At 41.8% G+C, this 25,518-nt stretch overlaps 1 protein-coding gene and 1 long non-coding RNA gene across 10 annotated transcripts in view; one reads left to right on the forward strand and one right to left on the reverse strand.

The window, feature by feature from the left end:
* On the forward strand, positions 1–25,373 carry LOC129057553 (uncharacterized). Its single transcript, XR_008522158.1, has 3 exons — positions 1–95; positions 2,536–2,659; positions 25,157–25,373. It is a non-coding gene; the product is annotated as an uncharacterized LOC129057553 (long non-coding RNA).
* MTA3 (metastasis associated 1 family member 3) overlaps positions 1–25,518 on the reverse strand; it is a 180,495-nt gene that overhangs the window by 134,720 nt on the left and 20,257 nt on the right. For all 9 annotated transcript variants that reach the window (XR_010136144.1, XM_024241870.3, XM_024241869.3 and 6 more), the window contains 1 exon segment: positions 10,313–10,439. Coding sequence is in view for 8 of the 9 variants with exons in the window: in XM_024241870.3 (XP_024097638.1) it covers positions 10,313–10,439 (127 nt within the window). In the remaining variant the exon portion in view is untranslated.

Consider the following 25,518-nt stretch of genomic DNA (forward strand, 5'->3'; position numbering starts at 1 on the left):
GCACAGCGTTCTAGAACACAACTACTAACTAGCTCGGCCTGGTACCACTGATTTGTGCTACGGCACCAGGAGGGCAAAATCAACACAGAAAAAAGGTAAGTAACATCTTACTGTTATGAAAATAGTCTTGATTTCACAAACCCTCAGAAAAAGTCTTGGGGGACATCTGGGCATACAGAAATAATAATTTGAAAAATGCTTATTTTCATTGTTGTTAGTCCTTCCCTTTTTTGGAATCAACTTCTCAATTTATACATACACACACAATCCTGCTGAGATTTTATTTGGAACTATATTGAATCACTGGGTCAATTTGGGAGAAACTCAAATATTGTTAATATATATCCCGCATTTATTTAACTTTTCTTTAATTCTTTCAGCAATACTTTAGTTTGTATGTAGAGGTTTTACAGATCTTTCTTTAGATTCATTTGATGTTTCTGGATAATATAAATATCATTTTAAATTGAGTTTCCTAACTGACCTGGCCTCACACCATATACCCACTGAGTAAAATTGACTAAGATACAAAAAGTGGAACAGTAAAGCATCTAGATGAATATACTTGAGAGTATCTTCACAATCTTAAGAAATCTTTGTCTATTCCAAAACAGTGATACTGGGTTAGTTTTTTCATGAGTGCTCTTTCTGAGTCACCACTCTGCTTACTCAACTTCCATTCTGCTCCTTTATCTGTATCAAACTTATCAGTCACATCTATCAACTACTAAACAATAGAATTTTCCCAGCCTTTAACTGTTCTCTCTCCTCTTGCTGTTCCATTGTTCATTTTGCAATCATTATTTCTCACGTATTTAAAAACCAACCAACCAAGCTAGAACAAGCAAAAATGACAACAGCTGCACTGAAGAATAAGCATTACTTAACATGACAGGCAGCTACCAATGCAAGTAATGAGGCTCCTCTGTCAGTCAGATGTGGCCAAAATCCAGCAGTGAGCACACACACAATTATTACAGAAAAGAAAAATGAGCCAGGCTCACTGGCTCACACCTGTAATACCAATACTTTGGGAGGCCGAGGCAAGAGGATCACTTTAGGACAGGTGTTTGAGGCCAGCCTGGACAATAATATTAGACCTGAACTCTACCAAAAAAATTATTTTAATAAGCCAGGCACAGTGGTACATGCCTGTAGTCCCAGATACTCAAGAGGATGAGGCAGGAGGATCACTTGAGCCCATGAGGTGGAGGCCACAGTGAGCTATGTTCACGCCACTGCACTCTAGCCTGGGCAACAGAGCAAGACTCTGTTTCAAAAAAGAATAGAAAAAAATGCATTAATGATATACCAAAATGTCAGTAGTACTTCTGTGCAACGAAATTACAGATAAGGAGAGTAGTAGTGTCTTTTTCTATATTTTCTACATGTCAACAATAAATTATATTGTTTTTATGACCAGAAAATACACATAAGTTTATTTAAAATTTTTAACATACAGCTAATGCTGAAGTAACAGCAAAATGAACATATTCATAATACATTACCGGGAGGAAATTGACAGAATTCTTGAAGGATTAGCATTCTGTAACAAAAATATTTGAAATATGTTCCCCTAAGTTAGAAAAAGGTCTGTTCTCAAATGATAATGACAGTTAACGTGACTACATTTTTACTACTAGGAAAGGGAAGATTAAGAGTTGTTTCCGGGCAGAGCATGGTGGTTCACTCATGGTGGGAGGCCAGGGTGGAAGGATTACATGAGGCCAAGTGTTCAAGACCAGCCTGGGCAACATAGTGAGACCTTCTCTCCAACAAATTTTTTTTTTTACATTACGCAGGTATGGTAGTGTGCACTTGCAGTCCCAGCTACTTGGAAGGCCGAGGTGGGAGGATCACTTGAGCCCAGAAGTTTGAGGCTATAGTGAGCTATGATCACTCCATTGCACAACAGCCTGGGCAACAGAGCAAAACCACATCTCTAAATTTTTTTTTTTTAAAAAAAAGGAGTTGTTTTTAGCAGATTTCCGTCAATGCTACCTTCATCAGAACCAGCCATACTGTCAAGCGAGGAAGGGAATAAAAATAGATGTAAAGTGGCATTTTCTCTATCTGATGTCCAAATGTGCAAATTTTATTTTATGTATTTTTTTTATTTTTTATTTTTTATGTTTTTGAGGCAGAGTTGCACTGTTGTTGCCCAGGCTGGAGTGAAATGGTACAATCTCAGCTCACTGCAACGTCCGCCTCCCGGGTTCAAGCGATTCTCCTGCCTCAGCCTCCCTAGTAGCTGAGATTACAGGCATGCGCCACCAGGCCCGGCTAATTTTGTATTTTTAGTAGAGATGGGGTTTCACCATGCTGGTCAGGCTGGTGACCTCCCAAAGTGCTGGGATTACAGGTTTAAGCCACCATGCCCGGCCTCAAACATGCAAATTTTAAAATAATACCTTTTCCCATTATATATCTATCTACTCATTTCAGGAAAACTAGAAGTATAGAAAAGTATAGATAAAATTTGCTTGCTTTTTTTATATCAAAACATTTTTTGATATTAAAACAATTGTTTCCCAGCAAGAAAACTCAGAGAAAAAATAAAACAAATCTACAATGAACACATCAGTATGTATATTTCTACAAACTTGTGTGAGAAGTTCTGTAAGATCAAGTCCTAAAAGCAGAATTGCTGGCTCAAAGGGTATGTACACATTGCAATTTGACTGATCTTTCTGGTTATACTAATACTCTGACAAGAAGAGTATCTATTTCTCCCTCCAATGCTGGATATTAAGATAAGAACTATAGTATTCTCTCTCCTAAATAATTCTTACAGGCTAGAACCTTTCCTATTTATCCCTTTCTCATGGTTGCTGCAAATTGCTCTTAAATTGGTTTTGTTTCACGACAAATAATGAGTATACAAAAAAGTTTTCCTATTCTCTGTCTAGTATTCCATTTAAAAGTCCGAGGTTGACTCAGAACAAGCCACCCTTGCTCAGAGTGTCAGCAAAAAAAAGAAAAAGCACGAAATCTAAAATTACATTTAAAGTCAATTGCAATGAAGAAGATATTACTCAGCTAGGCACGATGGCTCACGCCTGTAATCCCAACACTTTGGGAGGCAGCGATCGTTTGTGACCAGCTTGGCCAACACGACGAAACCCCGTCTCTACAAAAAATACAAAAATTAGCCAGGCATGGTGGCGTGAGCTTGTAATCCTAGCTATTCAGGAGGCTAAGATGGGAGCATCACCTGAGCCAGGGAGGACTAGGCTGCAGTGAGCCATGATTGTGCCACTACACTCCAGCCTGGGTGACAGAGTGAGACCCTGTCTCAAAAAAAAAAAAAAAAAGAAGAAGAAGAGGAGATTAATCAAATTTCTGTGAATGGCTTATTTCCTTAAAGAGTAAAAGTAAAATTAAATGTAAACTCTATATAAGGTTCAAATCCTGAATGGCTACTGGATACAATGTTCCACAATAAACATTAAAAAAAAAAAAAAAAAAAAAAGACAAGAGATCTTCAAGAATCTTATAATCTAAAATGAAGTCTAAATAGAACCACCTACGCCAGGTGTGCAATGGCTCACGCCTGTAATCCCAGCACTTTGGGAGGCCAAAGCAGGCAGATCACCTGAAGTCAGGAGTTCGAGACCAGCCTGGCCAACATGGTGAAACCCCGTCTCAACTAAAAATACAAAAATATTAGCCAGGCATGGTGGCACATGTCTGTAATCCCAGCTACTTGGGAGGCTGAGGCGGGAGAATCGCATGAACCCAGGAGGCAGAGTTGCAGTGAGCCGAGATCACACCACTGCACTCTAGCTTGGGTGACGAGAGTGAAACTATGCCTCAAAAACAAAAACAAAGAAGAGATTATTAGCGGCCAGGTGCAGTGGCTCACGCCTGCATGGCCGGGCGCGGTGGCTCATGCCTGTAATCCCAGCACTTTGGGAGGCTGAGGTGGGCGGATCAAGAGGTCAGGAAATCAAGACCATCCTGGCGAACATGGTGAAACCCTGTCTCTACTAAAAATACAAAAAATTAGCCAGGCATGGTGGCGGGCACCTGTAGTCCCAGCTACTCTGGAGATTGAGGCAGGAGAATGGCGTGAACCCGGGAGGCAGAGGTTGCAGTGAGCCAAGATTGCGCCACCGCACTCAAGCCTGGGTGACAGAGCAAGACTCTGTCTCAAACAAAAAAAAAGAAGAGATTATTCAAATATCTGTGGTGACTTATTTCCTTAAAGAATAAAAGTAAAATTGGCCGGGCGCGGTGGCTCACGCCTGTAATTCCAGCACTTTGGGAGGCCGAGGTGGGCGGATCACGAGGTCATGAGATCGTGACCATCTTGGCCAACATGGTGAAACCCTCTCTCTACTAAAAATACAAAAATTAGCTGGGCATGCTGGCGCGTGCCTGTAGTCCCAGCTATTCGGGAGGCAGAGGCAGGAGAATCGCTTGAACCTGGGAGGCGGAGGTTGCAGTGAGCCGAGATCGTGCCACTGCACTCCAGCCTAGGCGATAGAGCGAGACTCCATCAAAAAAAATAAAAAATAAAAGTAAAATTAAATGTAAACTCTATACAAGGTTCAAATCCTGAATGGCTACTGGATACAGTGTTCCACAGTAAACATTAAAAAAAAAAAAAAACAGACAATAGATCTTCAAGAACCTTATAATCTAAGATGAAGTCAAGCAATTCTCCTGCCTCAGCCTCCAGAGGAGCTGGGATTACAGGCACGTGCCACCATGCCCAGCTAATTTTTGTATTTTTAGTAGAGATGGGGTTTTGCCACGTTGGCCAGGCTGGTCTTCAACTCCTGATCTCAGGTGATCCACCTGCCTCGGCCTCCCGAAGTGCTGGGATTACAGTCATGAGCCACCGCGCCCAGCCTAGGTTTTTTGTTTTTTGTTTTTAAGACAGAGTCTTGCTCTGTCACCCAGGCTAAAGTACAGTGTCACAATCATGGCTCACTATAGCCTTGAACTCCTGGGCTCAAGCAATCCTCCTGCCTCAGCTTCCCAAGTACTTCTGGGACCACAGGCGTACGCTACCATGCCATGCTAATTTTTTTATTATTTATAGAGACAGGGTGTCCCAATGTTGCCCACGCTGCTCTTTAACTACTAGGCTCATGTAATCCTCCCACCTCGGCCTCTCAAAGTGCTAGGATTACAGGCATGAACCACTGCACCCAGCTGAATATTAGAATATTTTAAAGCCAAATTCACTATATTACACATGAGCTATATATAAGACTGGGTTATATATTAATATAATGAGTACAACAGGCCGAGCATCACAAAGCAGATAATGGAAGGGTAGGTTTAGAGATGAGATAAAAGAAATAGCTACATAATTGTGAGGAGTTGTGTTGCCCATCTCAAATTTACAAATTTTCAGTCTACTTATGAATGAATGCACAATGAAAAGATATTTGTAAGTCAGATGATACAAATTTAAAGTTATTGAATATTTATAGTAAGAAAATCTATCAGGCTGGGCGCACTGGCTCACGCCTGTAATCCCAGCACTTTGGGAGGCTGAGGCGGGCAGATAACCTGAGGTCAGGAGTTTGAGACTAGCCTGACCAACATGGAGAAACCCCATCTGTACTAAAAATACAAAATTAGCCGGGTGTGCTGGCGCATGCCTGTAATCCCAGCTATTCGGGAGGCTGAGGCAAGAGAATCACCTGAACCCAGGAAGCAGAGGTTTCGGTGAGCCAAGATCATGCCACTGCACTCCAGTCTGGGCAACAAGAGCAAAACTCTGTCTCAAAAAAAAAAAAAAAAAGAAAATCTATTAATGAAGATATTAGTCATACACACATATTGGAATTGAATACAGTAAAATATATACCTATGATATCTAGCAGCTGACATAACAAGGCTTATAGTGCCTAATAATGTTTGCAACATATAATCTATTATTCAGTGACCTCAATCAGTGTGCATAAATGAAGCATGCTGCCCCTCTCACTTCCCCCCAAAAAAATGTCCCAAATGGATACTCACTACTCAAGCCCTATCTATCTCACAAACAAGAGATGAATCACTAACTCTACTCCGTAAAGTCCTGGGTCCTGTCCACTCTCTCTTCCGGTGGAATCACAAGAAACAAAGAGTTTCCTCCCTGCCACTTTGGGAAGCGTTAAGCGTCTCATGAATATTATAGTTTACAGACTAAAAAGGAACTCAAGAATGCCTCAGTCAGGTTTTCTTCTATGTTCCAAAGAGCACCAAGGAAATTCTGGGCACTTGATAGTGTCCCTGAGAGTAAAACATCAGTATTCACCAAATTACCCTCTTTGCTGCCAAAGAACAATGGGGCTTTGATAATTTTCTCCTTTTAAAGCCAAAAAGATAAGGCATGGCTTCAACATTAGCAAAATGTCAAGACCACTCCAATGTGCACTTGTTCTACATCAGCATGTGGGCTGGTTAGCACAGCTCCATGCCTTGGCCAGGGACTGCCCCAACCCCATTCAGCTGTTTAAAAATGATGGCTAAACAAAGCTAAAATGAGAAAACTCGGCTCTGCCCTATTCCTTCTCAATTTGGAAAAAAACAAAAAGCCCCAAATGTCTATGTCTCTTCATCGTAATTCAAAGGAATTACCACCTGGTAAACTCACTGAATTTATAAGCCAGGTCCCTTGTCTCAATTATCAAGCACTTATTAAGCTCCCTAAGCTAGAATATACTCAGGAAATGTGTTCAACAGTAACTAAACGATCATGTAGACTATGTAATTTCTATGTTCAACAAAGAAGTGTCTTGATAATTATATTTTAATATACTCTCTCAGTCCTTATGGAAGACAAAAAACACATCACTAGTTTTTCCATTCCAGGCAATCTGTTAAAAGAAACCAACGTTACTTATAAACAGATTCCAAGCTATCAGGAGAGTAAATTAAAAATATACTTGCGTCTTTTAGATACATTTTTAAAACCATTTGTCAGATTCTTGTTCTGGCAAGAGTCTTAAGACTGGCCACATAACTTCTTTTTCATTATTTATTTATTTATTTATTTTTTGAGACAAGAGTCTCACTTGTTCCCCAGGCTGGAGTACAGTAGTGCGATCTTGGCTCACTGCAACCTTCACCTCCCAGGTTTAAATGATTCTTCTGCCTCAGCCTCCAGAGTAGCTAGGATTAAAGGAATGTGCCACCATGCTCAGCTAATTTTTGTATTTTTAGTAGAGACAAGGTTTCGCCATGTTGGCTAGGCTGGTCTCAGACTCCTGACCTAAAGTGATCCGCCTGCCTTGGCTCACAAAGTGCTGGGACTACAGGCGTGAGCCACCACACCCAGCCCCACATAACTTCTTAAACTTAAAATTAATCTTTATATTCTAGTGTCTTCCAATTAAATAAATGGAGGCCATGCTCATGACTCACACCTATAATCCCAGCACTTTGGGAGGTCAACGTGGGCAGATCACTTTAGGTCAAGAGTTCGAGACCAGTCTGGCCACCATGGCAAGACACCAACTCTACAAAAAATATAAAAAATTAGCCAGGCATGGTGGCACATGCCTGTAGTCCCAGCTACTCGGGAGGATGAGGTGGGAGGATCGCTTGAGCCCAGGAGTTCAAGGCTGCAGGGAGCTATGATCATGCCACTACTCTCCAGCCTAGGCAACAAAGCAGGATCCCGCACAATCAGTCAATCAATAAAAAGTGCATATGGCTCTTTAGCATCATTAGTCACACACAACTTTAAGAAAATCTCAAAATACGTTTTTATGTTCCATCTCTTTGAACAAAAATTATTCACCTACTCTCTATTTTTCTTTCTTGAAATAACATTATTGGTCAATAAAAAGACTATTCCCACATTACCTGGCCTAACTGTCTTTTCCAGCAAATGACTTAAGTTATACAGAATATACTAACCCTAGCAAATCTAACCATAGTGTCCCCTAATAAAAATCCTAAATAGCAGGCCATAGCAGAATGCACTTGTAGTCCCAACCATTCAGAAGACTGAGGCAAGAGGATTGCTGGGGCTCATGACCAGCCTGGGCAACACAGCCAGCTCCATATCTCTCTATCTATCTATTTATCTATCTCACCTATTTATTATTTATTTCACACAGGGTCTCACTCTGTCCCCCAGGCTAGGGTGCAATGGTATAACTGTGGCTCACAGCAGCCTCAAACTTCTGGGCTTAAGCAATCCTCCCACCTCAGCCTCCCAATTAGCTGGGACCACAGGCACACACCACCATGCTCAGCTCATTTTTATATTTTTGGTAGAGACAAGGTCTTGCTCTATTGACCATGCTGGGCTCAAACTACTGGCATCATGCAATCCTCCTCCCACCTAGGCCTCCCAAAGACTGCATCTCAATTTAGAAAACAAAAACAAACAAAACCAAATAAAAACAATGACATGAGGTTTTCTATGGGGGTGACGGAGCGGCTCACGTTATTTCTGAAAATATTTGGAGAAAAAGAAATTCCAGTATCTTTATCACATACTTCCTGCCATGGAAGATCTCTGGGTCCACTTCTATAAAAAAGGAGTTGTGCACAAAGGTACCAGGAATTGGAGCATGTGTGTAAGGGTGTGTGCGTGTGTGTGTGTGTGTGTGTGTGTATGTGTTAAGTACCAGAGCTTTAGAAAGTCTACAAACCTCAGCTGGGCACGGTGGCTCACGCCTGTAATCCCAACACTTTGGAAGGCTGAGGCGGGTGGATCACGAGGTCAGGAGTTCGAGACCAGCCTGGCCAACATGGTGAAACCCCGTCTCTACTAAGAAAATACAAAAAATTAGCTGGGCATGGTGGCATGTGCCTGTAATCCCAGCTACTCGGGAGGCTGAGGCAGGAGAATTGCTTGAACCCAGGAGGCGGAGGTTGCAGTGAGCCAAGATCGCGCCACTGCACTCCAGCCCGGGTGACAGAGCGAGACTCTGTCTCAAAAAAAAAAAAAAAAAAAAAGAAAAGAAATAATGTATTTTATGTCTATATATATAGTTTTTTTAGGACCATTATGACAAGCAGAGGTAGACAAAAGAAACAGAAATACAGATTACAGATTATGAACAAAAGTTGAAGGCATTTCTTTAACCTAAGAGGAGTAAAACACTGCACTTTCTCACACATCCTTACCCTGGTCACAAGCTGCTGCTTTCATACACCCTATGCTCACCTGTGCCCTCTATTTGTGCCTCACACTCTGGAAGGCTGAGTAAGTAGCAATTCCTCTTGAAGCTTTCCTGACCAAGGGTAAGAATCTTTTGAGCTCAAACATTTTGTAATACCTCTAAGATGCACTGATTATAGACTACAATGAAAAACAGCTCAACGATATCTTAAATTTGATCACCACCAGTAGATCATAGAAAACCACCATTTTTCCTCAACAACTGCCAAAATGACAAATAAGGGGCTAGGTTTTTTCACTTTTTGTTTTTTCTGCAGTAGAAGAAGAATTTAATTAATGGAAGGGTGGTCCATGTTAGAGAACCAGAGATATCACCCAAATCAGTCACCTTTTTTCTTTACATTTGTATGCTATCAATGCATACATCAGGTGTTATTAAGGAATAATAAAGAATATAAAGTTTTCATCCCAGTGATCCGCAAAAGAAAACAAAAAGCCATATATATCCTATAAGGTCAAGAGTCACCTGCCTGGGAAGCAGATTTTAGGTTCTAACCTTTGGCTTCTAATGGCTATATAATTTTCTTAGAACCTGGAAGACTAGCATTTCCCAAAATGATGTCTGCTGGACACTCTTCTGTACCATTCCGAAAAGATATTCAAATCAATCAGGAAAGGCCATTTGTTTTATTGTTTTTTTTCGTTTGTTTTTAAAGACAGAGTGTCACTCTGTCATCCAGGCTGGAGTGTAGTGGCACGATGTCAGCACACTGCAACCTCTGCTTCCTCGATTCAAGCAATTCTCCTGCCTCAGCCTCCTGAGTGACTGGGATTACAGGTGCGTACCACCACGCCCAGCTAATTTTTTGTATTTTTAGTAGAGATGGGGTTTCACCGTGTTGGCCAGGCTGGTCTCGAATTCCTGACCTCAAATGATACACCCGCCTCAGCCTCCCAAAGTGCTGGGATTACAGGCGTGAGCCACTGCTCCTGGCCAGGAAAGTCTGTATTAAAACAAAGTTAAAATGGTTACTTTACTGGAGAACTTTTGTGGGGCTTTAATATGCTAATACACATTATAAATTTCCAACCTAAAATTCCATTATGAAGCCTTTAGCAAAGTAGTTTAAGCAAGATCCTGAGAAGAGTCTGGAAAACGCTTCAAAGAAGTCTTTTGTTTTTTGGTCACTGTAGTACTGAGTACTTTAGTTCCTAAAAAGTTCTTACCTGATATGTGTTGCGGGCAGAGATTCATACTGGCGTGACAAAAAGAGTTCCCTATGTTTCAACTGATGTTTCTGCTTATCGGTCAAGTCAGCCTCAACTGTTGTTTCAGATTCTTCCTCAATTTCTTCTACACAAATAAAATTCAAAGAATTTATTAGTACAGAGCACATTATCTGTTTGGATATTGAAACAGATCAAATCAACATTTCATTCAATATTTTCTTCAAACTAATCAATTTTAAATTTAAACATCTGCCAGGTGCAGTGGCTCATGCTTGTAATCCTAAGCACTTTGGGAAGCTGAGGCAGGTGGATCACCTGAGGTCAGGAGTTCGAGACCAGCCTGGCCAACATGGCGAAACCCCATCTCTACTGAAAATACAAAAATTAGCCGGGCACGGTGGCGGGCGCCTGCAATCCCAGCTACTCGGGAGGCTGAGGCAGGAGAACTGCTTGAACCCAGGGGGTAGAGGTTGCAGTCAGCCAAGATCGTACCACTTCACACCAGCCTGGGTGAAAGAGCAAGACTCCGTCTCAAAAAAAAGAAAAAAAAATAAACATTTATCTTGTCAGTTCAACTATAACCATAAAATTATCAGGGCCTCAAAGGAAGAAAAACTCCAACTTAAAAATGGCAGATGGTACCCCAAAAATATATACAAGTATTACATATCAATTTAAAAATTAATTCACTTTTTTTTCGGAGATAGAGTTTGCTCTGTCGCCCAGGCTGGAGTGCAGTGGTGTAATCTCAGCTCACTGCAACCTCCACCACCTACGTTCAAGCAATTCTCGTGCCTTAGCCTCTAGAGTAGCTACGATTACAGGCGTACATCACCACACCTGGCTAATTTTATGTATTTTTAGTAGAGACAGGGTTACACCATGTTGCCCAGGCTGGTCTCGAACTCCTGGGCTCAAGTGATCTGCCTGCTTTGGCCTCCCAAAGTGCTGGGATTACAGGCATGAGCCACCACGCCCAGCCTCACAGAAGGGATTTTATCAAATATAATGCCCTTGTTGAAGTAGTTCTTTATGAACAGCATGAGGGTAATGAATGGAGTAAGTATCAGATCTTTTCTACTTTCAAACTTTTAAAACTGAATTGAAAATGAACCTTAAACAGTAACTTAGAAAAAGACTCACCTAGCTCAAAGCAAGAATAAAGCAATTTAAAATTCTTTGGATGTTCTTTTTAATGAACTACTCAAAGAGAAATATAGCACTAAAAGGGCCATTTACTTGCAGGTCTAATAACATTTCACCAGGGAAGATCAATAAAGTTACTGCTGCATTGGCACTATTAGCACTAGAAAACATCACATGCAAAATTATACTCTTTACCTAATTAGGATTTGACAAATTGTTGTTGTATAAGACACAGCTAACTGAATTCTAATACATACCCTACAGAGCTAAAACAGCAACCAGCTCTACAACAGTAACAGTAAATCTTACATTCTTACACGATCCCTTTGTTCACCGTGAAAAGGACCAAAATCACTGAAATCCAACCTAACCAAAGACAAAAATCACCACAACGGCATCTCTCATGATGCAGATCACCAATGAAAACCACTTTTTAAAATTTACCAGTTAAATTTCAAATTTCATTTACGTATTTGTATAATTTTTTTTTAGACGGGGTCTCGCTCTGTCACCCAGGCTAGAGTGCAGTGGCACAATCTCGGCTCACTGCAACCTCCATCTCCCGGGTTCAAGTGATTCTCCTGCCTCAGCCTTCTGAGTAGCTGGGATTACAGGTGTGTGCCACCACACCTGGCTAATTTTTGTATTTTTAGTAGAGACAGGGTTTCATCATGTTGCCCAGGCTGATCTCGAACTCCTGAGCTCAAGCAATCTGTCCACCTCGGTGTGAGATAAATCGATTATTAGAGTGGATGAAGAGTAAAGAGAATTCAGAAGATAAATTTAAAGTTGGACAGGCCAGGTGTGATGGCTCATGCCTGCAATCCCAGCACTTTGGGAGGCTGAGGCAAGCGGATCGCCTGAGCCCAGGAGTTCAAGACCAAACATCTCTACAAAAAATACAAAAATTAGCCAAGCCCATGGTCCCAGCTACTCAGAGACTGATGTAGGAGGATCGCTTGAGCCCAGGAGGTGGAAGGTGCTGTGAGCCAAGATCACACCACTGCACTCCAGCCTGGGCGATACAGCAAGACCCTATCTCAAAATAAATAAATAAATAAAGTTGAACAATGCCTCTGAGCCAGAGTCTGATCCATGAGACTCTCACCAATCTCCAGCAGGAGACTCCTCTTTGTTGGGCCGGGCACAGTGGCTCACGCCTGTAATCCCAGCACTTTGGGAGGCCAAGGCGGGCGGATCACGAGGTCAGGAGATCAAGACCATCCTGGCTAACATGGTGAAACCCCGTCTCTACTAAAAATACAAAAAATTAGCCGGGCGTGGTTGCCAGCGCCTGTAGTCCCAGCTATTCGGGAGGCTGAGGCAGGAGAATGGCCTGAACCTGGGAGGCGGAGCTTGCAGTGAGCAGAGATAGCGCCACTGCACTCCAGCCAGGGTGACAGAGCGAGACTCCGTCTCAAAAAAAAAAAAAAGAGACTCCTCTTTGCTACAAAGCAGCACCCACATACGCTTAAGGTACTTCACAGTATGCCTTGCTCTACTCTACAGTTAACTGATTTCACTGCATCCCTTGAGAACAATGACAGGTCACTTATCTTTGTACCCACCCTATTTTACTTGTGGGGTAAAAGTGAACCTCAAGAAACATGCAGAGCAGACCAAGTAAGAATTATCGGGCAACACTAAATTCAGCAGCAGCAAGGATAGACTCACAAAGTTACAGCATAAAACACTGCACAACATAAACATCAATAAGTTACTGTAAAGGGGGCTTTATTTTTCACATTTCATTCCAGTGCTTTTCAAAATTCTTCTTTCAAGATTTAACACAAAGTGGATGGGAGACTAAACTTAAGAGTTACACTTGAAGCTGGGCGCGGTGGCTCACGCCTGTAATCCCAGCACTTTGAGAGGCCGAGGCGGGCGGATCACCTGAGGTCAGGAGTTTGAGACCAACCTGGCCAATATGGTGAAACCCCGTCTCTACTAAAAGTACAAAATATTAGCTGGGCGTAGTGGCGGGAGCCTGTAATCCCAGCTACTCTGGAGACTCAGGCAGGAGAATCACTTGAACCCAGGAGACGGAGGTTACAGTAAGCCGAGATCACGCCATTGTACTCCAGCCTGGGCGACAAGAGCAAAACTCTGTTTAAAAAAAAAAAAAAAAGGGGCTGGGTGCGGTGGCTCACGCCTGTAATCCCAGCACGTTGGGAGACCGAGGCGGGCGGATCACAAGGTCAGGAGATCAAGACCATCCTGGCTAACACAGTGAAGCCCCGTCTCTACTAAAAACAGAAAAATTAGCCGGGCAAGATGGTGGGCGCCTGTAGTCCCAGGTACTCGGGAGGCTGAGGCAGGAGAATGGCGTGAAGCCGGGAGGCGGAGCTTGCAGTGAGCCATCACTGCACTCCAGCCTGGGCGACACAGCCAGACTCCGTCTCAAAAAAAGAAAGAAAATTGTGTTGACCTCATAGACCCCCCTGGAAAGGATTTCAGGAACTGCTGAACTAAATGCAAAAGAAATCTTACCTAAAAGTATATATTAAATGAAAACCAAAAACTGGCTAAGTAAGAATTTTTTACTTTACTGACTTTAAGAAATTTACCACAGAAATTTTTTCACAGTGTGAGACACAAGGACTCATAAGCTATTCTACAGCAAATCAGGACTCCATGAGAAATTTAAGCTATTTCTGCTTTACATTTATTAAAAGAACACTGCATCTGGCAAAAGCTGCCCAATACTGTAATAAATTCCACGTCCATCTGGAATTTTATATGGTCTCAACATGCCACTGTACTATTTTTCACTTGCTATCAATTTTAAAACAAAGAATCAGAACCAAATTATCTAGCACCAACAGAGCACCATCCATCCTCTAATTCATTAACACCCCAGCAAGCAGCTTCCTAAAACACAATTTCTATTTCTCCCGTTTTGATAAAAAGGCCTCAGTAACTTCCAACCAACCACCATTGGGGTAAAAACTAAACTTTCATGGCTTATATATCTAACAATCTGCCTTGCCACATGTTTTAAAAAGGATTTGTGTCCTCCCTTCCACCCTACCTCCAGCAAAAAATAAATAAATAAATTTATTGGTGTGCCTACAACGTGTTCTGAGGCTATCTATGAGGAAGCCATAAAAGTCCTACCCTGAATTACAGTCCATCCTGGATTCCAGGCAAGAATATATACCTTCAGATTTGGTGAGTACTATAAAATTACGTGGCATACTCTGGAAGCATGAAGGAGGAAATTCATGTAGCTTGATGAGCCAGCAGAGGCTTCTCTGAAGAAATCAGTTTGAACGCACACCAGAAGGGAAAGGAGGTGGATGGCTGGGCCCCTGTCTTTGGTAATTAGAGAACACTCCTCTGGATAAGGATAGCCCAGGTACCTGTACTTGGGCTTGGTCTGACTGAGGGAATTTACTGCTTTTCCCTTCACATCCTGCTAACTCAACTAAAAACCTCATTAGGGAATGTCTCCCAGTTTTAAAGCTCAAAATCCCTCATTCAGAGAACCCCTCAGTCCCCAGCAAATGAGGACAATTTGATCACCCTAGCCCTCATATTACCCAAATGAAGCATTAAACTTATGGTACCATAATAGCTAAAAATTTAAAAGACTGAAAGAACATAGACCAACTGGAGTTCTCATACATTAACAGAGGAAGTGAAAAATTGGTCCAACCACTTTGGGAATCTGTTTGGCAAAATCTACTGAAGTAAAATTTCTGTGACAAGTTTCTTCCACCACATGAACCAACAATGTTTCCCCTAGGTAATTACCCAAGAGAAATGAGAGCTTAAGTACACCAAAAGACCTGTACATGAATGTTCATAGCAGCTTTATTTGCAGTAGCCAAAAACTGGAAATGCGCCAAATGTTCAGTAATAAGAGAACAACAACTAAGGCTGGGTATGGTGGCTCACACCTGTAATCCCAGCACTTTAGGAGGCCAAGGCAGGCGGACAGCTTGAGCCCAGGAGATGCAGACCAGCCTAGGCAACAGGATGAAACCCCATCTCTACAAAAAAATACAAAAATTAGGACTGGGCAGTGGTTCACGCCTGTAATCCCAACACTTTGGGGGGCCAAGGTGGGTGGATCACCTGAGGTCAGGAGTTCGAGACCAGCCTGGCCAACATGGCAAGACCCCCGCCTCTACTAAAAATACAAAAATTAGCCGGGCAAGGTGGTGGGTGGCTGTAATCCCAGCTACTCAGGAGGCTGAGGTGGGAGAATTGCTTGAACCCAGGAGGCGGAGGTTTGCAGTGAGCCAAGATCATGCCACTGCACTCCAGCCTGGGCAACAGAGCAAGACTCCATGGGGTCAGACAAAAACAGCTGGCAGTGGTGGTGCACACCTGAAATCCTAGCTACTCCAGAGGCTGATGCAGGAGAATTACTTGAACCTGAAAGGTAGAGGTTGCAGTGAGCTGAGATCGCAACACTGCGCTCCAGCCTGGGCAGCACTGCAAGACTCTGTCTCAAAAAAAAAAAATTAGGTGGGCTTGGTGGTGCGCACCTGTAATCCCAGCTACTCAGGAGGCCGAGGTGGGAGAATCCCTTGAGCCTGGAAGTTCGAGACTGGCCTGAGCAATACAGTAACACCTCATCTCTACAAAACAAAACTTAGAAAGTTAGTTGTGTGGCGGCACGCACCAGCGAGAGGGTCACTTGACGGAGACCCTGCCTCAAAACAACAACAACAAAACAGACAAGGCAGTGTTCAGTGCTTACACAGTGTTGTGAGCAGTATTTATTTACAAACAGCCACACTGGAAAAACTTACAGTTCACAGTGTATTGGATAGACTACACTGAAAGGTCTTGCCTCTGTAAGAGGGAATAATTAAGCCCCAGGCTGAGCACTGCTCCACACTCACTTAACAAATCATAGATGCAACAACCAAACATCAGGCTGTTTCCAAGCAACTTAAATGCATCCCAGAACAAAGTTCAAGTTGATTTATAAGAATAAAAAATGGGTCAGGCATGGTGACTCACACCTTAATCCCAGCACTTTGGGAGGCCAAGGCAGGTAGATGGTGAGATCAAGAGATGGAGACCATCCTGGCCAACATAGCGAAACCCCATCTCTATTAAAAATACAAAAATTAGCCAGGCATGGTGGCGCGTCCCTGTAATCCCAGCTACTAGGAGACTGAGGCACGAGAATCGCTTGAACCCAGGAGGCAGAGGTTGCAATGAGCGGAGATCACATCACTGCACTCCAGCCTGGGTGACAGAGCGAGACTCGGTCTCAAAACAAAACAAAGAAACATGGGCCTGAATGGGAAAGGGGATGCAAAAAAAAAATAATAATTAATGAAAAGAAACATGGGCCATATATACTATAGGATGTAACCTTTTTCAAACCTTTAACCAGTTTGGAAACCAAAAGTCAGAAAATTAATAGTCTACCATGGACAAAATGGAAACAAGAATCAGTTGGAGGGTAAAGGATTATAACTTCACTTCCTGCAACCATCTGCTATAGTACATTTCATTCTGGGAGGCCTTCACTAACAAATTTCTTATAATCCTGTTGCCCTTTCCCCTTTACAGTTGTTTATATGAAAAGACAGACAACCATAAGCAAGTTTTTTTGTTTTTTTTTTTTTTGAGACAGAGTCTCACACTGTCACCCGGGCTGGAGTGCAGTGGCGCAATCTCGGCTCACTGCAACCTCCACCTCCCAGGTTCACGCCATTCTCCTACCTCAGCCTCCTGAGTAGCTGGGACTACAGGCGCCCGCCACCACGCCCGGCTAATTTTTTGTATTTTTTTTAGTAGAGATGGGGTTTCACCGTGTTAGCCAGGATGGTCTCCATCTCCTGACCTCATGATCCGCCCGCCTTGGCCTCCCAAAGTGCTGGGATTACAGGCATGAGCCACCGTGCCCGGTACCACTACTCTTAAATGTAAAGCAAGTTTGGCTAGCCAACTATTTTTATAATGTTAGAAAGATGCACAAATCCCCATAATATGAAAATATGTGTGGTTTTAAAGACTCATAGAAGTCTTATAAACATGGACATGAGGCAACACTGGCTCAGGAAAAACTTGAGGAAAGCAGCTGGCATGAGGTACACTGAAAGGACATGGGATATTAGCCACCCTCCTGAGCCCTGAGCTGTCACCACAAGCAAATGAAGTTAAAAAGGAGAGCAGCCACAACCATTCTCCACATTCCTAGGTGTCAAGAAAGGGGCAGAGTGAACTAAGGCTTCAGATGACCATTTTCCAACTTCCTGGCTGGAAGGGACAACTGAAAATGCATGCCACTAGCACAACTCTAGAGAAGCCTCCAGTGGTACCCACTTCCCATGTATGTCAAGGCTTCTGTGTTAATGTGAAAGTCCTCGAGGGGGCCCAGTCAAAGCTACTGTTTTCTGCATGTCTTATGATTTGTAGGGGCTTTTATTCATTTAATCGCTACAAAAACCCTCAACACAGGAACGGTAATAAGGTAGAAAGTATTAATGAGTCCCTTGTAAAGATGAATTAAGGCTCAACAACGTTAATTTATCTGCCCCATAACGCCAAATTATACAAACATATAATAAAATGCAGTATATTTATCTTATCCAAAATAAATTTTAAGGAGGTAAATAAAACATACAAAAGAAGCATTTAGAGGACAGGATACTAATCCAGTTAGGTGACCTTAGACCTAACCAAGGACTCAACCAAAAAATACAGAGGGTTTAAACAGCTTATGTACAAGGTCCTCACAGGTCTAAAATTCTGTAATTTGGAATGCTAAATTAAAAATACTTTGGACTACCTAAATATAGAGGCAATATACTAAAGTAAAAGCACTAGTTAGAAATAGAAGTAGTGGAGGCCAGGCACGGTGGCTCACACCTGTAATCCCAGCACGTTGGGAGGCCAAGGTGGGTGGATCATGAGGTCAGGAGATGCAGACCATCCTGACTAACACAGTGAAACCCCATCTCTACTAAAAATACAAAAAATTAGCCGGGTGTGGTGGCAATAGTCCCAGCTACTCAGGAGGCTGAGGCAGGAGAATCGCTTGAATCCGGAAGGTGGAGGTTGCAGTGAGCCAAGATCACGCCACTGCACTCCAGCCTGGGCAACAAAGCGAGATTCCGTCTCAAAAAAAAAAAGAAAAGAAGTAGAAGTAGTAGCAAAAAGATCCGGAATTCAGTACATGTACACTATACTTCAATAAAAAGATTTTTTAAAAAAAGATAACTTGGCCAGGTGCAGTGGCTCATGCCTGTAATCCTAACACTTTGGGAGGCTAAAGTGGGCAGACCGCTTCACCCCAGGAGTTCAAGACCAGCCTGGGCAATGTGGCAAAACCCTGTCTCTACAAAAGGATACAAGAATTAACCAGACACGATGGCACACAACTGTAGTCCCAGCTACCCAGGAGGCTGAAGCAGGAGGATCAGTTGAGCCTGGGAGGCAGAGGTTGCAGTAAGCTGAGATGGTACCACTGCACTCCAGCCTGGGCAACAGAGCAAGACTCCGTCTCAAAAAAAAAAAAAAAAAGATAACTTGTCGGCCAGGTGCAGTGGCTCACGCCTGTAATCCCAACACCTTGGGAGGTTTAGGCAGTAGCATGACGTGAAACCAGTACTTTGAGACCAGCCTGGGCAACACAGTGAGACCCCATTTATACAGGAAAAAAAAAAAATAATTTTTTTAAAAGATGGCCAGGTGTAGTGGCTCACGCCTGTAATCCCAATTCTTTGGGAGGCCAAGGCAGGTGGATTGCCTGAGCTCAGGAGTTCAAAACTAGCCTGGGCAACAAGGTGAAACCCCGTCTCTACTAAAATACAAAAAAAAAATAATTTGTCGGGCAATGCAGCGTGCGCCTGTTGTCCCAGCTACTCAGGAGGCTGAGGGAGGAGAATTGCTTGAACCTGGGAGGCAGAGGTTGCAGTGAGCCAAGATCGCACCACTGTACTCCAGCCTGGGCGACAGAGTGAGACCCCGTCTCCAAAAAAAAAAAAAGAAAAAAAAAGATAACTTGTGGAAAATTTTAGATTAGCTACTTCAAGTATAAAAATGATTTTCATTCTGTAAGTCCACAGACAGCAAAAAAAAAAAAAAAAATTAAGGATTTTCAATCAACTAGTCACATGAAAACATACAACATGAGCCTGTATTCTTCCAGACCACAAATTAAGCCACACAATTACGAAGTAAAGCTAACACAAGGCTTTCTAAAAAGCTTAAGAATATCTAATTGCTGGAATGCCTCATTTAATGATCAATAAGAAATGTGACATCAATTTTAAAGTATTAATATAGTACTTGCTTTGTCCACAAAAAATATAAACCATTAACATTCAGAAGACCAGATCAATAAGAAAATGTATATCATAAAACATAATTAACTTGTCAAATAATAAACCTTTGTAATATTTACAGTTGATAATAATCTGGTTAATGAGACACAAACTTGCCATAACTGCCAGTTACAAAATGTCACTTAAAAAAAAAAAACTCTATAAAATAGCAAGAGAAAAACGTCCTTTTAAATGAAAGTTGATTACTTTAATGCTGTGATAAAAAATAGATTTTATGCCAACTCCAATCAAGGGGTAACAGCTGGCTAGAAAGGACCAAGTGTGCCCAAGGACAGAGTAAGGACTCAGTATCTTGGTTGGGCCCTGGCTGCAAAAGGAGATTAGCAGGCTGACTGAGGTCTATGTGCCTACACATTTCATAGACTAAGAAACAAAAAGCCATGGGCTATGTTCTCAAAATGTAAAATGTTATAAGAAAATACAACACACATCTTAAAAATCAACTATGTTTAGCTTTATTCCTAATACAATTTGTGACTAAAGTATAAAATTAGAAATAAAAAAAAGTTTTTCAAATGCCAGGATGACCTTTTATTGTTCTTTTATTTTCCCTTCTCTCTTTAGTATTTCTCTTGGAAGTATTAAGATTTAAAAAAATGGGCAGAATGAATCACAGACAGATGCTTTCAGAAACTTAGATGAGGACATATATAATGTAAGATGGACTTAACTTACATGTAGAATAAAATGGACTTTCATGTAAAAGCATTTAGAGTAAGTGTCTGGTATTATGTGTTAGCTCTTACTATTATTGTTAAATCATTATTATAACTTTTTACTAAGTCATAAGTTACTAAGTAAAAAGTTACAATAATAATTTTTAAAGTTTTTTCCAGTCCTATGTGATCTGAAAAAATATATATATACCCAAATACCGTTTACTTTAACATGGGAAGGTAGAGGACAAAGAAAGAAGAAAATTTAAGTGACATGTATTTCCTTGCTCTAATAGGAGAAGAAGTCACGGTAAAATGTAAGGTTAAACACGTCAGTTTACAATTAGGAATATCTGCTTTACTTCCTTTATTGGAGTAACTAAAGGTTTCTTTTATTTTTTCCCCCTACAAATTAATTTAGCAAAAGTTAAACTCAAAATAGGCAAAGAATATAAACAGTTCACAGAAAAGGACAAACATGTGGCCTTTTAAAAAAATAAAAAGATGCTGGGCGCAGTGGCTCACGTCTGTAATACCAGCACTTTGGGAGGCCGAGGCAGGCAGATCACGAGGTCAGGAGATCGAGACCATCCTGGCTAACACGGTGAAACCCCGTCTCTATTAAAAATACAAAAAAATTAGCCAGGTGTGGTGGCAGGTGCCTGTATTCCCAGCTACTCAGGAGGCTGAGGCAGGAGAATGGCGTGAACCCGGGAGGCAGAGCTTGCAGTGAGCTGAGATCGCACCACTGGACTCCAGCCTGGGTGACAGTGTGAGACTCTGTCTCAAAAATATATATACATAAAAAGATGTTCCACTTCACTCATAAGAAATTTAAGATACAATCCAACCAAGGCACCATTTTTAATCTATAAGATTAGTAAAGATTTAAAAACTTAATCCTAGGCCTGGTGCGGTGGCTCACACCTGTAATCCTGGCACTTTGGGAGTCCGAGTTGGGTGGATCACCTGAGGTCAGGAGTTAGAGACCAGCCTGGCCAACATGGTGAAACCCTGTCTCTACTAAAAACACAAAAAATTAGCCAGGCATGGTGGTGCACACCTGTAATTCCAGCTACTCAGGAGGCTGAGGCATAAGAATTGCTTGAGCCCGGGAGGCAGAGGTTGCTATGAGCTGAGATCATGCCACTGCACTCCAGCCTAGGGACTGTCTTTAAAAAAAAAAAAAAGGGCCTGCCACATGGCTCCCTCCTAGCACTTTGGGAGGCCAAGGCAGGTGGATCATCTGAAGTCAGGAGTTCAAGACCAGCCTGGCCAACATGGTGAAACCCCATCTCCACTAAAAATACAAAAATTAGCCAGGCGTGGTGGTGTGTGCCTGTAATCCCAGCTACTCGTGAGGCTGGGGTAGAAGAATCGCTTGAACCTGAGAGGCGGAAGTTGCAGTGAGCCAAGATCACGCCACTGCACTCTAGCCTGGGTGACAAAAGAAGACTCCGTCTCAAAAAAAAAACTTAATCCTATGCTGGTAAAAATGTAAGGGAATGGGCACTTATTCATTGCTGGTAGGTGTAAATTGGAACAATATCTAAGGCAATTAATTTGGTAATATCTGTCAAAATCACATGCATATAACCATTTACTTTTTATAGAGATGGGGTCTTGCTATGTTGCCCAGGCTGCTGAAATGCAGTGGCTATTCACAGGTTCCATTGTAGTGTACAGAGCAAAACTCCATCTCAATAAATAAATAAATAAAGACTCCATCTCAATAAATAAATAAAGATAGATGCCATAGTCCTCCGAGTACTAAATGACATATATAGTCACACACCACATAACATTTAAGTCAACAGCGAACCACACATATGAACAACAGTCCCTTAAGGTTATAATGAAGCTGAAAAACTCCAACTGCCCAGTGACACTATAGTGGTAATGTCACAGCACAAAGCATTACTCACATGTCTGTGATGATACTGGTATAAACAAACCTACTGTACTGCCCATCAAATAAATGTACAGCACATACAATTATGTACAGTACTAACACTTGACATAGATAATGACTATGTTACTGATTTATGTATTTATTATACTATATTTTTTTCTTGACACAGAGTCTCGCTCTGTCACCCAGGTTGGAGTGCAGTAGCACGATGTTGGTCAGGCTGGTCTCAACCTCCTGACCTCAAGTGATCCGCCCGCCTCGGCCTCCCAAAGGGCTGAGACTACAGGTGTGAGCCACTGCACCTGGCCAATATACTATATGTTTTATTGTTGTTTTAATTTTATTTAATTATTTTTTTTTTTTTTGAGACAGAGCCTTGCTCTGTTGCCAAGGCTGGAGTGCAGTGACATGATCTCAGCTCACTGCAACCACCACCTCCTGGGTTCAAGCGATTCTCCTGCCTCAGCCTCCCAAGTAGCTGTGATTACAGGCCCATGCCACCACACCCAGCTAACTTTTGTATTTTTTAGTAGAGACAGGGTTTCACCATGTTGGCCAGGCTGGTCTCAAACTCCTGACCTCAACTGATCCCCCCACCTCAGCCTCCCCAAGTGGTGGGATTACAGGCGTGAGCCACCGCACCTGGCCTATTGTTGTCTTAGAGTGTATTCTTTCTACTTATTGAGGAAAAAAGGTTAACTGTAAAACAGCCCCAGACAGGTCCTTCAGAAGGTATTCCAAAAGAAAGAATTGTTATCAAAGATGATAGCTCCATGTGTGTTACTGTTCCTGAAGACCTTCCAGTGGGACAAGATGTGGACTGAGAAGACAGTGATATTGATGATCCTGACCCTGTGTAGGCCTAAGCTAATATATATGTTTATGTTTTCATTGTTAATAAAAAAGTTTAAAAAGTGAAAATGATTTTTTTTGAGACAGGGTCTCCATCTGTACACCAGGCTTGAGTGCACTGGTGCAAACACAGCTCATTGCAGCCTCAACCTCCCAGGCTCAAGCAATACTCCTGTCTACACCTCCCGAGTAGCTGGGACCACAGGTGCATGCCACCACACCCAGTGAGTCAGTGAGTGAGTGGTGGGAGAATGTGAAGGCCTAGTACATCAAGGCCTGTACACCACTATAGACTTAGTAAACACTGTACACTTAGGCAACACGAGATTTATGGAAACGTTTTCCTTCAATAATAAATTAACCCAATTTATTGTAACTTTTTGACTTTATAAACCTTTTAATTTTGTTTAGCTTTTTGACTCTTGTAATAACAACTTAAAACACAAACACATTGAACGGCTATACAAAAATATTTTCTTTCATCATATCCTTATTCTATAAGCTTTTTTTCTTTTTATTTTATTTATTTTTTATTTTTATTTTTTTGAAACGGGGTTTCGCTCAGTGGCCCAGGCTGGAGTGCAATGGCGCGATCTCAGCTCACTGCAATCTCCGCCTTCCAGGTTCAAGCAATTCTCCTGCCTCAGCCTCCCGAGTAGCTGGGATTACAGGTGCACACCACCACGCCCAGCTAATTTTTGTATTTTTAGCAGAGACGGGGTTTCACCACGTTGGCCAGGATGGTCTGTATCTCCTGACCTCGTGATCTGCCCATCTCCCATTAGGCCCCACCTCCAACACTGGGGATCAAATCTCAACATGAGTTTGGAGGGCACAACATCCAAACCACAGCATGCAGGAAAAGGGCTATAGTGTACCCAAAGTCTTCAAAAGATGAACCTGTCTCTTGGGTGTATAAGAAGACATTCTAAGGGGTACACAGAAACATAGGTTTAAGATCAACACCCACATGCTCCTACTGATCTGCCTGAGAACTAGCACAAGCTCAAGGCATCAGACTGATCTCTTCTCATTTCCACTTCTCACAACTGCCCTTCTCTTATATACAGGCATCACCTCTCAATCACCCTAAATCTTACTGCAAAACTTGGGTGAAACATGGGGAGTAAAAACCTCCAGGATACCAAACAAAGGGACCATTGGTGACAAAAGAGAAATACAATACAGGTCTCTGAGAAGCCTCTAACCCAGATATCAAAAAGTTTCACAGTAGGGTTTTGTGTCCTATACATACTTCAGCCTGGGCAACATGGTGATACTTGCCTCTACTGAAAATACAAAAATTAGCCGGGCATGGTGGCACATACCTGTAATCCCAACTACTCCAGAAGCTGAGGCAGGAGAATCGCTTGAACCTGGGAGGCAGAGGTTGCAGTGAGCCGAGATGGCACCACTGCACTCCAGCCTGGGTGAAAGAGCAAGACTCCGTCTCAAAAAAACAAAAATCCAAAAAGAGGTGGTTACCTTACAGATGTACAGTACTCATTTATTAAAATTGGAAAAAAGGAGTCAGACTTTCTGGCAGAAAGTCAGTGTTATTTATTTAGCTGCCTGGTTTGTCAGGGAAGACTGGCTCTGCCATTAAGGTTACTGGTGTTAATTTACCACAACTGAACAAATTAAATCCACAGTTCCAACAATTAGATGAAAATATATTTAAATAGTTTATAATTATATTAAAATTTGCATCATGTATTTAAATACATATTTAAGTATGTACATGATCTAAGAGTTAAACATTTACTGGATATAAATTTAAAATACAAAGGTATATTTTAATGAACATTACTTCATTACCTCAACTTTCCCAAACCTTTGAGTATACTGGTTGAAATAAGGTGCCTATGATAGTTTTATGTGTCAAACTATCTAAACTATAGTACCTAGTTATTCAATCAAAATCTGATTTAGATATTGTTATGAAAATATTTTGTAGATATGAGTAACATCAGCTGACTTGAAGTTAAGAAGATTGGCCTCCATAATCAGGGTGGGCCTCATCCAATCAGTAAAAGGCCCTAAGTGCGAAACTAAAGCTTCCCTGAAGAAATGTCCACCTAACAGACTGAAATCTGTGGATTTCAGACTTGCCTAGCCAGCCCCAGCAATTATGTAAGCCAGTTCCTTGCAAAAAAAACTCTTTATATGTATACAAACCTGTTGAAAATTTTATATAGCATATATATATGTATTTATAATACATACATGTGTATACATGCATACATATGCATCTGTATATTTATATACATACATAATCTCCATCTGGTTCTCTTTCTCAGGTAAAACACTAATTGATAC

Source organism: Pongo abelii, chromosome 12 (genome assembly GCF_028885655.2).
Source record: "Pongo abelii isolate AG06213 chromosome 12, NHGRI_mPonAbe1-v2.0_pri, whole genome shotgun sequence".
In the NCBI taxonomy this organism is placed as follows: domain Eukaryota; kingdom Metazoa; phylum Chordata; class Mammalia; order Primates; family Hominidae; genus Pongo; species Pongo abelii.